Below are 14,398 nucleotides of genomic sequence, written 5' to 3'. Positions count from 1 at the left end.
TTTACTTTTGATAGCAAGGAAAGAAATCTGAAAACAATCTAAATGAGAACAATTTTATGTACAGAAGAAAGTAAGGTACATTCATGCTGAGAAGGAATAATAGGACATCAAATAATCAGTAAATCAAATGTTAACATATTTATATTTTAGGAGTGTGGTATGTTTTAAGTATTTAATTTTTTTAAAAATGCCCTTCCTAGTTATTAATCCTTCTTCAATCATCCCTTAGAAAAGGTAATATCAAAATTGCAATGTGCTTTGCTTGCCCAAAATTACCATTTATTCAGAATGTTCAGTTTCAGTTCCTTCCGATTTTAATTTGGCCAAGCTGATTTTTGAAGGGCAACAAACAGAGAAACTTTTTTTTAAAAAAATGCCTGTTCTCAAATTGGGTGAGCTTTTGCCACACCTGCCATGGAAGGGGAGGCATTGTAAAGATTGTAACAATCCTGCATGTGAAGCGCTTATCTAATGTGGTGGAATTAAAACTTGAAAGAAAGGAGGCTCCAGTGGAGATATGCCGGTCTGGACTCTATAGGTGGGAGGAAGCCTATGAAGTCAAACTCTGTATCAGACTGATATGGGTCTATGTCAGACTTTCCCAGGGGAAAGCAGGCAAAATTTTGTGAGATTCCTATGTTCAGTGGAGGAACACAAAGGAACAGCTTGACCTAAGTCCCAGAGCCGCTTTTGTTGTTTGTGTCTGACCTCTGAAGACTAAATATTAAATTGTGTCAAAACAAGCACTAGAATTAAGGATGATAATTATGCCTGCTTTTACCTTTTTCCCCCTACAAATTATTCTGGCATCATTGTTACAAGGAATACATGTACTATATCACTAATTCTTCCAACCATTTTATATCTCCAATGCATCTTACCATGCCATCTTCTCTATTCCTCCCTTCAGATTTTTAATGGTTCCTTCCTTGCATCCTGACTGGACTCTACTACTATTTTTCATCCATACTCATGTCACTACCACAATGACACTTGCACTTATTTTCATCCCAAAGGTAGGATGAATCTTTACAAAAAGTAAGCAAAAAGGTTCTGTTCTCTCTTCCATCCCCACCCCCCACCCCCCCACAAAATTGAATCAGTAATCGGGTTATAACGCTGTTCTGTTCATTTTCTGTTTTCTACTTTGTTTTAATTTAGGGAATGTGGTTTTCAGGAACAAAAATCTAAAAGATGCAAGAATGTATGGCATATTTGCTGTCCAAAGTTTTACGTGTGCGTGAGAGGGGAATGGGTGTTATTATTTATTTATTTAGAAGAATTATTTGAGCTCCCAATCATGAACCAATTTCCCTCCAATAATATCAACAAAAACAAAGCAAAATTGAACATTTTGTACAGTGTACAATCAAGGGACCACTAATGCATGCTCTACCTCCTTAAGACGAGCTCAAGTAATATTTATGGGATTGATTGTGGGAAAATGGGACAAAACTCACTTAACAACTGCCTTGCTTAGCAACAGAAATTTTGAGCTCAATTGTGGTTGTAAGTCAAGGATTACCTGTATTTCAGGCTTTCAAATTCTATTACTATAACTTTACAATAAAAGCAGTGTTAGTGTGCAAGGCCAATGCTTCTTGTCTGAATTACTTCCAAGAACTGTCATCTCATCTATCATCCTGGCCATTCTGGGAGAAAGCCAAGGTTTTAAAGACATTCTACAGTATAATAAGATTGGGACCAACTGAATTTCTGGGGGAAATCATTCCAAAGTACAGAGAAGGCATATGCCTCCCAAGTCCCATCTGATAATGTTGCTTCTAGAAAGAAACCTGGGACATATCCATCCTGTTGGATCATATAACTTGGCCAGAAAAAAATTGAAGTAGGTTTTTATTATTACAGGTAGTCATTGACTTACAACAGTTCATTTAGCGACCATTCAAATTTTCAACAGCACTGAAAAAAGTGAGTTATGACTAGTTTTTGTACCCTTGCAACCAATGCTGCACCCCCATCATCAAGTGATCAAAATTTGGATGTTTGGCAACTGACTCATATTTATGACAGTTGCAATATCCTGGGGTTACATGATCAACTTTTGTGAACTTCTGACAAGCAAAGTCAATGAGGAAGCCAGACTCACTTAATATAATATAATATAATATCACTTAGTAACCTATAGTATGTTACTAATTTAACACCTGCATTCTTTCACTTAACAACTGTGTCAAAAAAAGTTGAAAAATGGGGCAAAATTCACTTAATGACTGTCTCACTCAGCAACAGGAATGTTGGGCTCAATCGTGGCCATAGGTCAAGGGCTATTCAATAACCCATTCAGCATAAAACTACCATTTAAATCTGGAAATGCAATATACAGACATAACAAATCATGTATTTCCAGCCAAACTAAGTACCAAAGATTTTAAGAAGATGAGAAACTGAACAAAACACATACCCCAAATTACTTCAGCCTGTTGGAATTCAACAATTTTATTCCCAACTAACATGGCCAAAAAGCCCAATGCTTGAGGAGTTTCAGACTCTTATAGACAGGATTGACACAAATATGCTGATCTATAATATAGTTTCTTGAGCTTGATGTCTGAAACCAACCATTGTAACTTTGTTATCCTGACTAGGTTGCTCAGTGGCTATCAGAAAGGTCGGCGGTTCGGCGGTTCGAATCCTTAGTACAGGTCTCCTGTGTGAGCTGGGGGTTGGACTAGATGACCTCCAAGGTCCCTTCCAACTCTGTTACGGTTAACTTGTAGATCACGTTTTGTGGCTTTGCATTTTTGCGTGAATTTATAGCGTTGCATCAAACGTGAAGTATCAGAAATTGGCTTCAACTTTACATCACTGTGCATGATAGACAGATCAGAGATCTCAAATTAACATTTTGTATTATCTTTCCCTGAAGAAACTCAACATTTGCTATTTTCATGTTCTTCCAAACAGTTCCTGTATGCAGGCTCACCCTTGAGGGAAGAAATTGCTGCTGAGATGTATGAGGATGAGTTGGATATTAGGCATTCAGGATCCTTCTTGAACAGCAGCATCACCTCGGCATGGAGTGAGCACAGTCTTGATCCCGATGACATTCGGGTGGGTGGAACACTCAGGACCTTCTTTTGATGCTAGCTATGCCAGAAACAGTGCAGAGTAAGAGTTCCCTTTTGTAGTCTTTCTCCTGAAGAAAATCAACAGCATAAAAAAAGGGGGCATCCTTCACTACCCCAAATAAATGCTAGTTGCAAAAGGGTGGGAAGATCCAATAAGACTGAGCTTCTTTGTTTCTCCTTGAGAGAATAGAATGGGGAGACGGGAAAGGGGAAAGTTGAATTCTTGCTAAACTGATGTAAACCATTTCATTTCCTGGGACAGAGAGTGAGCATTTAACCCTTTCTTTCAGGGCTAATTCCTGCTCTGAATCACATACAGTTTGAATGCTATTGCTACAAACTCTTCCAGAACTCAACTTCTCCATCATCACATCCCCAAATCAGCTAAGCATCTTCTCAGTTTTGCATTTTGTAATTCTGCAAATTGTCATCCATCTATTGATCAAACAATGAATGTATCATCCCAATTTAACTAACTGTGGGTGGCTAACAAGCATAAAACGAGAACATACATATGAAAACAAGAAAAAAAACATATTCTTCCGAAAGGTCAGTGGGGTTAGGGCTGTCCAAAATGTAGTGGGGAGGTTGTTTCACAAGGCAAGTACCACATCAAAGAAGGAATAAGATACATACTGACTCTGCGGTTGAATGAAGTTTCTATCCATTCCGTCTGGTGGAATGGATAGAAATTTGGAACAGGCATCCCCCAAATATCCTGGCCTCTTTCTATGTAGGATTTATGGGTGATAACCAGCATTTACATTGCATCTAGATTGCACTACTAGAAACTAGTGCAGCCCACAAAGTGATAGTACGTGGTCATATCAGCTATAGTTTCAAAATGCCTTTCAAGACAGCCACATGTATAATTCATTACAATAGTCATAAGAGGAAATGATTATGACATGAGAGAATCTCCCAGACTAGGAATGAGAACTGCCATTGCAAGTTGGCTTTGTGCAAAGGCCCTCTTGCCAAAACTGCCGCCTGCTTGTTGAGCAGAAGCTGAGTGTAGCAACTCGGTCTAGCAGAGTATAAGCCCATCCAAAAGTTACCAACTGAAAACTGTCCAGATCTGGGGGAAGAAACTAAAATCCACAACCACATAGCCTTACTAGATTTGAACTGGAATTTGGTCCTTCCTATCCAGGCTCTCATGGCACCCAGGCACCCAGAAAAAAACCTCAACAGCATGACTTGAGCAGTCCAAGGCAGACATGCATAACTGAGTATTATCCTTATTATGGACGCTTAATCCCATGCCAACTTTTGATCTACCCTGCAACTTCATGTAGAAGATAAATAGATATAGGGACTGAGATGAAGCTGCATGTCTCACCCCATAGACATACACCAATTAGGGGAAGGAGAACCATCAAAGAAAAGTGTATCTACTTCCAATCTTCTATGTCAGGCCAGAAAGGTATCATCCAAAGACACAAGAGAGATCAAGAAGGACCAATGGCTGATTGCCATCCCTGGTCCAGTAGAAATTTTGCACAATTATATCAGATTCTTGAACAAAGTTGCTCCATTACAGAAGACATCCCTCCAACTAATCATTTCTTTCTCAACCATGACTCTCCAGATAGAAAAAGGCCATGTAGACGCAGCAGTATGGAATGGATTCATGGCAGGAATATTTCACTTAATCCTGGAATAAAGAGCCATCCTAAGAACACAGATAAAGCAATTTAAAAATAAAATACTTTAGTGAACCCAGTCAGGTCACAATTCCATCCAGGGGACATAATTCATTATTATTATTATTATTATATTTTTGACTGAAAAGCTGTTTTATTTTTCTTCTGTTATCTTGCTCCCCTGCCCTTTACTGTATTTTCTCCTCCCCTTGCACATAATATGTAGGATGAATTGAAAAAGCTTTATACACAGCTAGAATTTCACAAGACCAAGAAGATGACGGCCAACAACCCGCACCTTCAGAAGAAGAGAAGTTCAAAGAGGGGCTTAGGCCACACTTTGATGAGACGTATCACCGAGTTACCTGAATCTATGTCCCGCCAGTGCAGCAAGAAGGAAAAAGATGGGTCTATCAGTGGAAGAAGACAAAATCATTCTGTCTCCTATAAGCAAAGATTTTCGGACTCCAGAAATCTGAGCATGAAATTGAAGGAGGACTTATCTCCCAAGCACAAGGTGGCCTTCCAAGCACAAGGTGGGATTTCACTGCAGAAATCCCACAGTACCTATGACCACCAGAGGGATGTTAAGGCAAACAGTGAATTAACCAGACACGATAGTTGCAAGGAAGCTCCTCTGTTAGACTCGCTGATGAGGAAAAAGCTAGTCAAGAAAACCTCAGAGAAATCTGACAATGACTCTGTTTATTCAGCCACTCTGGTATACAAATCAGCCAGTGCTCACAATTTGTTGGCAGATAAGAAATCTCTGCATCCCAAGTATTACACTCTGCAGAAATCTCTTAGTGTTGCCAGCAGTGAAAAAGAAAATGCCTCACTGTTAACTAGAACAGCTAATTTAGAAAATACCCATAAACTTGCTCAAGAGAAAGACATAAGTGCAGTAGTGGAAGATACCATGCCAGAAAGTGAGAAGTCCAGACACACTGAATTCAGCAATGTCATCTCAGAAATTGAGGTGAAACAGTTGCAGAGGGAGAACACAGCAAAAGGAATTGAGAGACATTTTCCCGAAGGCAAAAACGTTATATGTCCATGGGAAGCTGAGACAGACACATCAACACCATTAGAAAGCAGAGATAAGAAGGATGTAACACCCGCCCCCATCAGGAGCATCAGTATCAACATTTCTGATTTGCCTGAGAGAAGACCCCACACCATTAAGAAGATACCACCTGAGCCACCCATCAGGCAGCAAAGTTTGATTCACAACCTTGAAAGGTGTGTAGCTCAGTGGGACACTTATGATCAAAAGCAACATCCTGCTCAGTCTCCTAAAAAAGAACCGCCAAATATTCCAGTGCCAGTCAACATATATCTAACAGAAACAGAAGAGGGTTCTTCATTAAAACCTGAAATGGAAAAGACTATGCAAGAAGAAAATAAAGTGCCATCTTCTTCTCTAGTGGAATTAACCAGGCTAGCTTCCATTGCTGCAGAAGTTTGCCCTTGGGAGGTTATGGAAATGCCCATTCCAAGCAAGAAAGACCTAGAGGTGAGTGATTCAGATAATCAAAACAGCTCTCCTGAGAAACAATCACAAACCCTCATTCCCAAAAGCTCCATAAAAAGCTTAGGTATGGCCATTAAAGCATCCAACCATTCAAAGTTAAAGGGAAGCATAAGTTCCAGAAAGAACAGTGAGAGCAGCGAAGCCAAAAATGAGAAAGACATCAGTGGAAAGTCCAAATTGGCAGAAACAGATTTAATCCCTGCTGAAGGATCATCAAGACAAGAAGTACCCTCTAGGAGTCCTGGATATCGCAGGGCAAAGCCATTCAGCAAACAAGCAACTATCTGCCCTTGGGATGAGGAAGAAGAAGCTTCTCCTAGCTCACAGAAAAATAATTTAAATAATTTAAATAGAAATCTTGAGTTATGCCCTTGGGAGATGAATGAAGATATTGAGGATAGAGTGAGCAATTTACCAGCAACAGTTTCCAAAGGTGCTAAGGAGATCTCCCCTAACAGACTGGAAAAGACCAAGAGCCAATGGGGATCTATGTGTCCCAGTGGGAGACCAGAGGATCAAAACAGAGAGAATAAAACTTCCGATCTCTTGTCATTGGTTTCAAAAACAGACAAGAAGGCTGAAATTTGTCCCTGGGAAATCAGTGAACCAAAACTCAAAATAGAAGTAAGTCCCTGGGAAAATAATGATCCCTCAACATCAGAAAGGGAGCTTAAAGGGAATGTAACTGTCATTTCCAGAGATGAGAAAAAAGGAACTAGAGAAGAAGCATTTGTGAAAGGGAACAACGAGAATAGGGAATCTATTTGTCCATGGGAGAACATAGTTAGTGAAGATTTATTGATCAAGTCTACATCCAAGACCATCAGTCTTTCCAAACTCACCTCAGAGAATTCAGAAACCCTGGAAAACCGAAATACAACAGTTTGCCCTTGGGAAGCTGAAGGCACTGAAACTGCTAATAAAGCAGAAATCTGCCCCTGGGAAATGTTGGGTCCTTTCAATCAGGATACAGAAAGAGCAACCAAAAAGACTGTAGCCATTGAATCTAAGTCTCCAGAAAAGGCATGTAGCTCACAAGAGACAAGAAATCTTTGTGAAATCCTGAATACTGATAAATTGTCATCTGAATCAAATGTTAAAGGCCTAAACTCCTCCAGATCTGGCAGTGCAGAGAACTTATTGTATGCAGAAGTATGTCCTTGGGAAAGCGTGGATAGTCCTAAAATTATTTTACAGAAAGAAACAAGTCCTTATAAATCATTAAAAAAGGTAAGCAATCTCCAGGAAGCTGTCTGCCCATGGGACAATGTTGATCCCAGCATATCTTCCAAAATCCCTTCAAAGAACTTTGATAGCACAGAAAACTTAAAGGCAGAAGTCTGTCCTTGGGAAGCAACCAAAGAAAATGCTTCCAAAGCAGATGAGGGCTGCAAAAATACTTCTCCAGTGAGTTTGTCCAAATCAACTGCAAATCTGAGCAATTTACAGGAAGACGTCTGTCCATGGGACAGCAGAGAGATTCAGCAATTTTCACCAAGATCTGGTGACCAAAGATTGGCTCCATACAATAGTGGCTTAAAGAAATTTGATAATATTAAAAGTCTAAGCATAGATGTTTGCCCATGGGAAACCTCAGAAGAAGTGAAAATATCTCCATGGACTGAAGCCATGCGCTCATTAAAAACAAAAAAGCAAGTCTCAACTGTGCTCTGCAAAGAGAAGGAAGGCAGTGCACTTAAAATTCCAAGCTCCAATAAAGCTTGGAAAGAAGTAGCATTTAAAAAAATAAAGATATCAAGAAGTAATCAAGGATCTACTTTTCCCTCAGGAAGTGTGATCACTGATGAACCAACTAGAAAAAACAGCCAAAGCCCACATCTATTGCAAGTTAGTTCTAAAAATACTGGAAGTGTTGAGAGTGTAAAGGCAGAGATTTGTCCGTGGGATTTCCAGGAGCTTCAGACAGATGCTAAGATTGAAGGACCACCAGATGAAAGTACCTTTAGAAAGGAGTCAGACCAGATTTCCAATTATAAAGCAGATACAAAACCTTTAATAAGGCAGATAAAGAGACAAGAGGAAGTAAGCAGCCCACAAGAATCTATTTGTCCTTGGGAGAGCATGGCACAAATAAGCAGCCAAAGCCCAACATTGCCCAAAGATGGTTCAACGAAATCAGAGAATGCTGAAAGAGCAGAGATATGTCCTTGGGAAGTTGAGGAAGAGGAATCCAGTGGCAAGACTGAACTATGCCTCATGGAAACAGAACCTACATCTAACAGTAATACGATAGTAAATCAGGATATCAGTGGAGTTTCAAAATGCAATATGCTGACAAGCCCAAGCTTAAAGAAAGTCTGGAGAGATATGTCAGCTAAAGTATTCAAGTCACATAGTCAGCAAGCTTCAATTTCTTCCCAGAAAAATATTGACATAATCTCATTAACACCCAGCAGTAAAAGTTTAGACTTGTCCATCAAACCTAACAATACTAAAAGCCTAAAAACAGAAATTTGGGAAATGCAGGAAGCTGGAGCTACTATGAAAGCTGAAATATGTCCCTGGGAAGTTACTGAAGCTCCACTGGAGAAGGGGACCACAAGGAAGGCTTTCAAAGAGAATGTGAAAACAGATTCAAGAAGCTCTGTTGAAACACCAGAAGCTCTGGAGGAAAGTAGCAATTCTCTACAGTCTGATTTAAATGCTGCAGCCGTCACTGCAGCCGTAACCAGCACTTCTTTAAAGATGCTTGATGGTACAGAAAATATGGAGATCTCCCTTCAAGAAGCCAAACAATCGAAGACATTCAGTAAGAGAGAGATTTGTCCATGGGAAGCAGAAGCAGAAGTACCAGCAAACACTGGGGAAATAACTCAGATTGTGCAGCAGTGTTTGGCTGGGCCCATGTCTTTGGGCCACAGTCTTTCAAGGGCACAGTCAGAAGGTACAAAGAAGATCCTTTCATCAGAAAGTAGAGAGGACATATTTATAGACAACACTTTCTCTTCAGAAGCAGAGAAAGATTCTACACTGACCAGAACCGATTCTGCAAAAAATGAAAAAGGCTCAGAAGCTTGCTTAGGAGAGACAGAAGAAGTCAGTTCCGTGCCTGCTGTGGTAACCCAAAGCAAAACAGAACAGAAACCAGATGCTCAGGAAGCAGAAGATCCTAGCAAAATCACATCAAGTATCTGTCCTTGGGATTACAATTGAATGGGCAAAACTAAGAACCTGTTTCGATGTTTTGAGAAAAGATTTTTCTTGGATGCAAAATGGTTTAAAATAAACCCACCTTTTAGATTAAAAAAATAAAAGACATCTACTAGTTGTGGTAATAATGCTCACTATATATTAAGGAAAATAATACTGTAAGTTTGAATGATGAAACTGTGGTCAGACAGGACTGCTTTTACCCCCCAAAAAAGTTGTACAATTCTGCCTGTGAAAGAGAAAGTTACCTGTGAAAACTTGCATTTTGTTTTTGTACACAGACATGTAATACACAGATCCCATTGTGTATTCTTTCAGCCACTGCAAGCCATCCACATCAAATATTTGTAAATCATTGAATCTGAGTCAAAATTCTATTCACAGTGAAAAGCATCCATTGAAAATAGGCTTTAAACAAGGTTGAATTGGGGATTATTTGGCAAGGATATTTGCATATAGCAGTAGTTATGGCATGCATCAATGGATAATGGCAATAACCATAATCAAGGAGAGTTATTTTTTGTTTTGTTTTACAAAATATTACCTATTGGTTCATTATTTACTTAAAAGACTTTTCACTAGCCTTCTAGTGAAGGCTTTACAGGGTGGTTTACAAATTTAATAAAATATAGAAATACAATTACACTGAGGGAGTTTTTAAAAAGAGTGATGATGTCATACCTGGAAACTCCCTAGGAAGGCATGGACCTATCACTGAAAAAAGGTGATCCGGATTAGGTAAAGCTTAACCTTGTTGACCATTATGACAGAGAACAGAGCTTCCATTGCTGATCTCTCAGCCCCATTCAGTCTATTCTTCTAAGATGTAAAACCTAAGATCGGCACCTTAAATCAGTCAAGAAACCTACAGCAAAGTAACTAATTTAGAATAAATGTAACATGATCCATGTACCACAGGTTTTCCATTTTAAGTATAATCAACCTTATTGGGGCAGTAGATACACTGGAATATTGACATCATGTTATCTTTGCATTTGGAAAACAACTGCCAGGGGATGATTGCCTGTTGGTAAAGTAGCTGCTATGGCAGGAAGTTCCAGTAACAAAATGGGAAAAGGGCTAGGGAGGGGGCAAACTGGTGATACAATACTACCATTGCTCTCCAGTTTTTTGCCATTGCTAAATGAGTATGCCTACTGCATTGCAACCAAAAGTATTTTCCAAAAGTATGGATGTTATGTGGCACTGAAAGACATTCTTGTAAAAAAATTTTTTTAAAAAAACTTCCACTTTCTTGTAAACTTCCTTTTTTAAAAAAGAAGAGGCTGGTACTTTGAAGCATGTAAGCTTCCAGTTTATTTATATAGGAAATTAAAGAAAACTCAAGCAACCTAGAGGCACAAAGAAAAGCCTGCAGAGTTTTTGTTGTTGGCTGAAGTCTGAATTCTGAGAAATTACCTTCATAATGTTGCAAAAAACCTTGCATGGTAGACAGTAGATGTCAAGCTCAAAAAGAGGCTGTTATTATTATTTTTACTTCTGGAGAAAATGCTTTCCAGATTGTCATGCCTGCTATGAAATTCTGAGGACTGAAAAAATATCCAGGAGTGTATTTTATCATGCTAATTCAGTTCATGCTGGATATTGCTTAGGAAGCTACCCTATTTTGAAATCAGGTCATTGATCCAAGTATATGTATATGTCTACACATATGCTTCACATTATCAGCAATTTAAGAGGTGTTGTCAGCCCTGCAAGGTAGTCCAGACCAGGAAGACAAAATCTTTTATAACTACATTTCTGGTTTAGACTCAGATTTTATCAGATCGTTATCTGGACTCCAGCTCTTCTTCCTGTGTCTCAAGGTTATTCTCATAGCCATTAGAATAGACTTCAAGTTGCTGAGGTTGAGAAACATTGATCTATATAAGCAATGTTTTTCAACCTTGGAAACTTTAAGATATGCTGGAGTTAAAGTTCATACATTTTAAAGTTGCTAACATTGAAAAACACTGGTCTACTGGTTAAGCAAACTACAACTTTCAATGTAGGTAACTTTCAAAGCTCAAATTAAGAAGCCAAGGACTGAATACAGCATAATTGCTGTGTCACCAATTACAGGGAGGCTGCCATGCCTTAATTGATGCTCTCTATGTGAATTTGTGAATACACTAGGTGCTTCTCTACAGCTGCGTATTGCAGATGCATAACAAATGATAAATAATAATAATTGTTGCATTTTTATAAGGATTATAATGAACTATTTTTTTCTGTGGCAGGGTCCTATCACATTTGCATAGGAGAATGTCATTTGTTTCCTGCAAATCCAGCCATTGTGATTTGAAGGGCTTAGCTTCTGGCTTAATGTGATCAGCAAACCCAATTTATTGCTGTTTATGTAATAGTTTGTGGTTAAACAAATTGCAACTCTGTATATATTCCTTAACCACTGAGAGACAGGCCTAGTCCATCTGCATAACACCATCCTGACTTTTAGCTAAGTTTTGTTTCTTAATGAAACCTTATATAGACTTTAATAAGAGCCAGGTAACACAGGCAAACATTTTGGGTTCTAGCTGGCCTGTCACATTAAATGGTTTCATGATTGGGGGAGTCATGAACCATCTTTACCATCAGTTTTTCCAGCTATAACATGGGAAAGAGAAATGTGTTTTATAGAATTATTATAAAAATTCTATACAACTAGAAAGGCTTTTTGAACTATTGGAATTGTTATACAGCTTTTAATAATCAATTATTGGTATGATTAATGTTTGAGAATTTATTTTAATATAATTTATTAAATCAGTTTCAAACATCCCTCCCATCCCTAATCCCATTACCCTCTTTTCTGCAATAAACCATCCCTAGATTATCTCATTCTTCTTTGGGTTTGACAATTTGTCTATCAAAACCTTTTCCCAACTATATTCATATATAATTCAGTTTTATATCTTATTGAAAAAGCCAGAAACTAAACTCTAAGGAATAAGGTATGGTGAAGGAGATATTGTTTTTCTTTCTTTTTTAAAAGCTGTCCTTGCCCTATGTGTCTGTGGATTTTATTAGAGATTTGGACATGGGATGAAACAAATCAGGAATAAATCAGTAAGATACATTTATACTGGCACTTCTCAACTTACCACTTGTTGAGCAACCATTCAAAGTTTCAACATGGAAAAAGGTGACTTATGAAGCACTTGCCATTGCTTCAGCATCCCCATGGTAGGGATGGTTATTTGGGCACTTGGCAAATGTTGCACATTTACAACAGACAGTCACAGTGTCCCATAGTTGTATGATTGCCATTTATGATCTTCCTAACTGGCTTTTAACAAGCAAAGTTAATATGGAAATTGGCAGGGAAAGTCAGAAGTCACAGTCATGTGATACTTAACAACACAGCAAAAAAGGTTGGAAAATTGGGTTTGGTCATGTGGTACCTCCCTTAATCATACTGCTTAATGACAAATTTTCCAGTACCTGTTGTAGCCATAAATCAAGGACTCCCTATAATAGGCAAATCAGACATTGTTTCAAGTTGTTTCAAATGTTGGTTACCTATCCTAAAATAAGCTATGATTTATTCATTAAATCCAGTGTATAGATTACGCTAACCTGAAATGTATTATAGCCTTATCTTGTGTATAAATCCTATGCATACTGTATTGTCCCTGATCTCGTGTGAGCAATTTGTTTAAAGAGACTGATATTTCTACCTTCTCAGAGTTTTGTTTATGTTAACATCTCCTGTCTAAATATTATTTTTCTATAAAGCTTTCTTTAATGATGTCATCCAACCAATGACTTGGTCACCTGTGCTTTTCAACCACAAGATGGCATACTCTTGAGAATGTTTCGTTGGCATTATTGCAAACAATATTGGAAATTGGTATTTTTGAAAAACAAAAACAATTCCCCCTTCCCCCCATGCTAAGGGCAGAAAATATACATTACACAATATTTTCTTTGGCATTGTTGCAAACAGCATTCAGAAATCTGGTATTTTTGGAAAGCAGAAGCTAAAGCAACAATAGTAACAGAAACTTGCTAAGGGCAGGAAAGATACATTACAAAATATTTTAAAACATAATTCTACATTATAATCTAAAAAAATAAGAGGAATAATAACTGTTCCCCAAAGGAGGGGGAAAGTATAAATAGTAGTAAATTGAAACAATCATCAAGTAGATTTCAGCTAACGCCAAAATAAACAAGGCTAGGGACTCTTTCTGTCCTGTATTCCTTTTGATACATGCAGTGGCATATTGTGCAGCCCAACAATAAGATTATACGGACAGTCTTAAAGCTAAGCTATGAAGCAATAGCTTCATATTCAAAGATATTGCCTTTATTTTGATTATATATATGTGGTGAAAAGTTCAGGCCCAGAGAGGGCTATTCCTCAAAAGTAGAGCACAAGGAGGGATGCCAAAGGTTGCAGATTCATGGAAGAGTTAGCAGTGTACTTGAATTGGTGTGTTTTATTTTCTGAATTAACTTCTAAGTTCCTTTTGATTAGAAGATGTGAACCCAAAGTAACAACAGATAACATTCAGAAAGGAAAGATTAGGAAGTTATGAAGACCAGCCTTATCAACCTGGGTTACACACCCGGATCCATTATTATTAAGAACTCTCATTGAGTTGAAGGATTTGAGGAAACTGCTTTTGAGTTGTTGTTTCATTGCTCAGAGACCTTCCTCCACAAACAGGCAACACACATTGGCTGCTTTATAATAAATCTAAGATTCTAAATTTCCCTTTTGAACCCCCCACTTTCTCTGAGTTGTCTGATGTACTTTTAGGAAGTGCTACTAATGTAGTGTGTCAAATGAAAGGACACTTTGTCCCTCTACTGTATTAAATATCAAAGTTATTTCCTTCTGTAACAATGTAAATATAGTAATACACACACACACACACACACACACACACACACAGAGAGAGAGAGAGAGAGAGAGAGAGAGAGAGAGAGAGAGAGAGAGAGAGAGA

General features: G+C 38.3%; 1 protein-coding gene across 1 annotated transcript in view; it reads left to right on the top strand.

The window, feature by feature from the left end:
- The window catches only part of GPR179 (G protein-coupled receptor 179), a 48,683-nt gene extending 35,479 nt beyond the window's left edge, over positions 1 to 13,204 (top strand). Inside the window, exons 9-11 of the mRNA XM_034415618.2 lie at positions 911 to 1,016; positions 2,929 to 3,075; positions 4,965 to 13,204. Of these exons, the coding sequence (XP_034271509.2) occupies positions 911 to 1,016; positions 2,929 to 3,075; positions 4,965 to 9,446 (4,735 nt within the window). The 3' untranslated portion in view covers positions 9,447 to 13,204. The remainder of the gene's footprint in view (positions 1 to 910; positions 1,017 to 2,928; positions 3,076 to 4,964) is intronic.
- Positions 13,205 to 14,398: the final 1,194 nt, after the last annotated feature.

The sequence above is a fragment of the Pantherophis guttatus genome, chromosome 4 (assembly GCF_059756535.1).
Source record: "Pantherophis guttatus breed Tessera chromosome 4, ASM5975653v1, whole genome shotgun sequence".
Classification (NCBI taxonomy): Eukaryota; Metazoa; Chordata; class Lepidosauria; order Squamata; family Colubridae; genus Pantherophis; species Pantherophis guttatus.
This window is presented reverse-complemented; position numbering and strand designations above follow the sequence as displayed.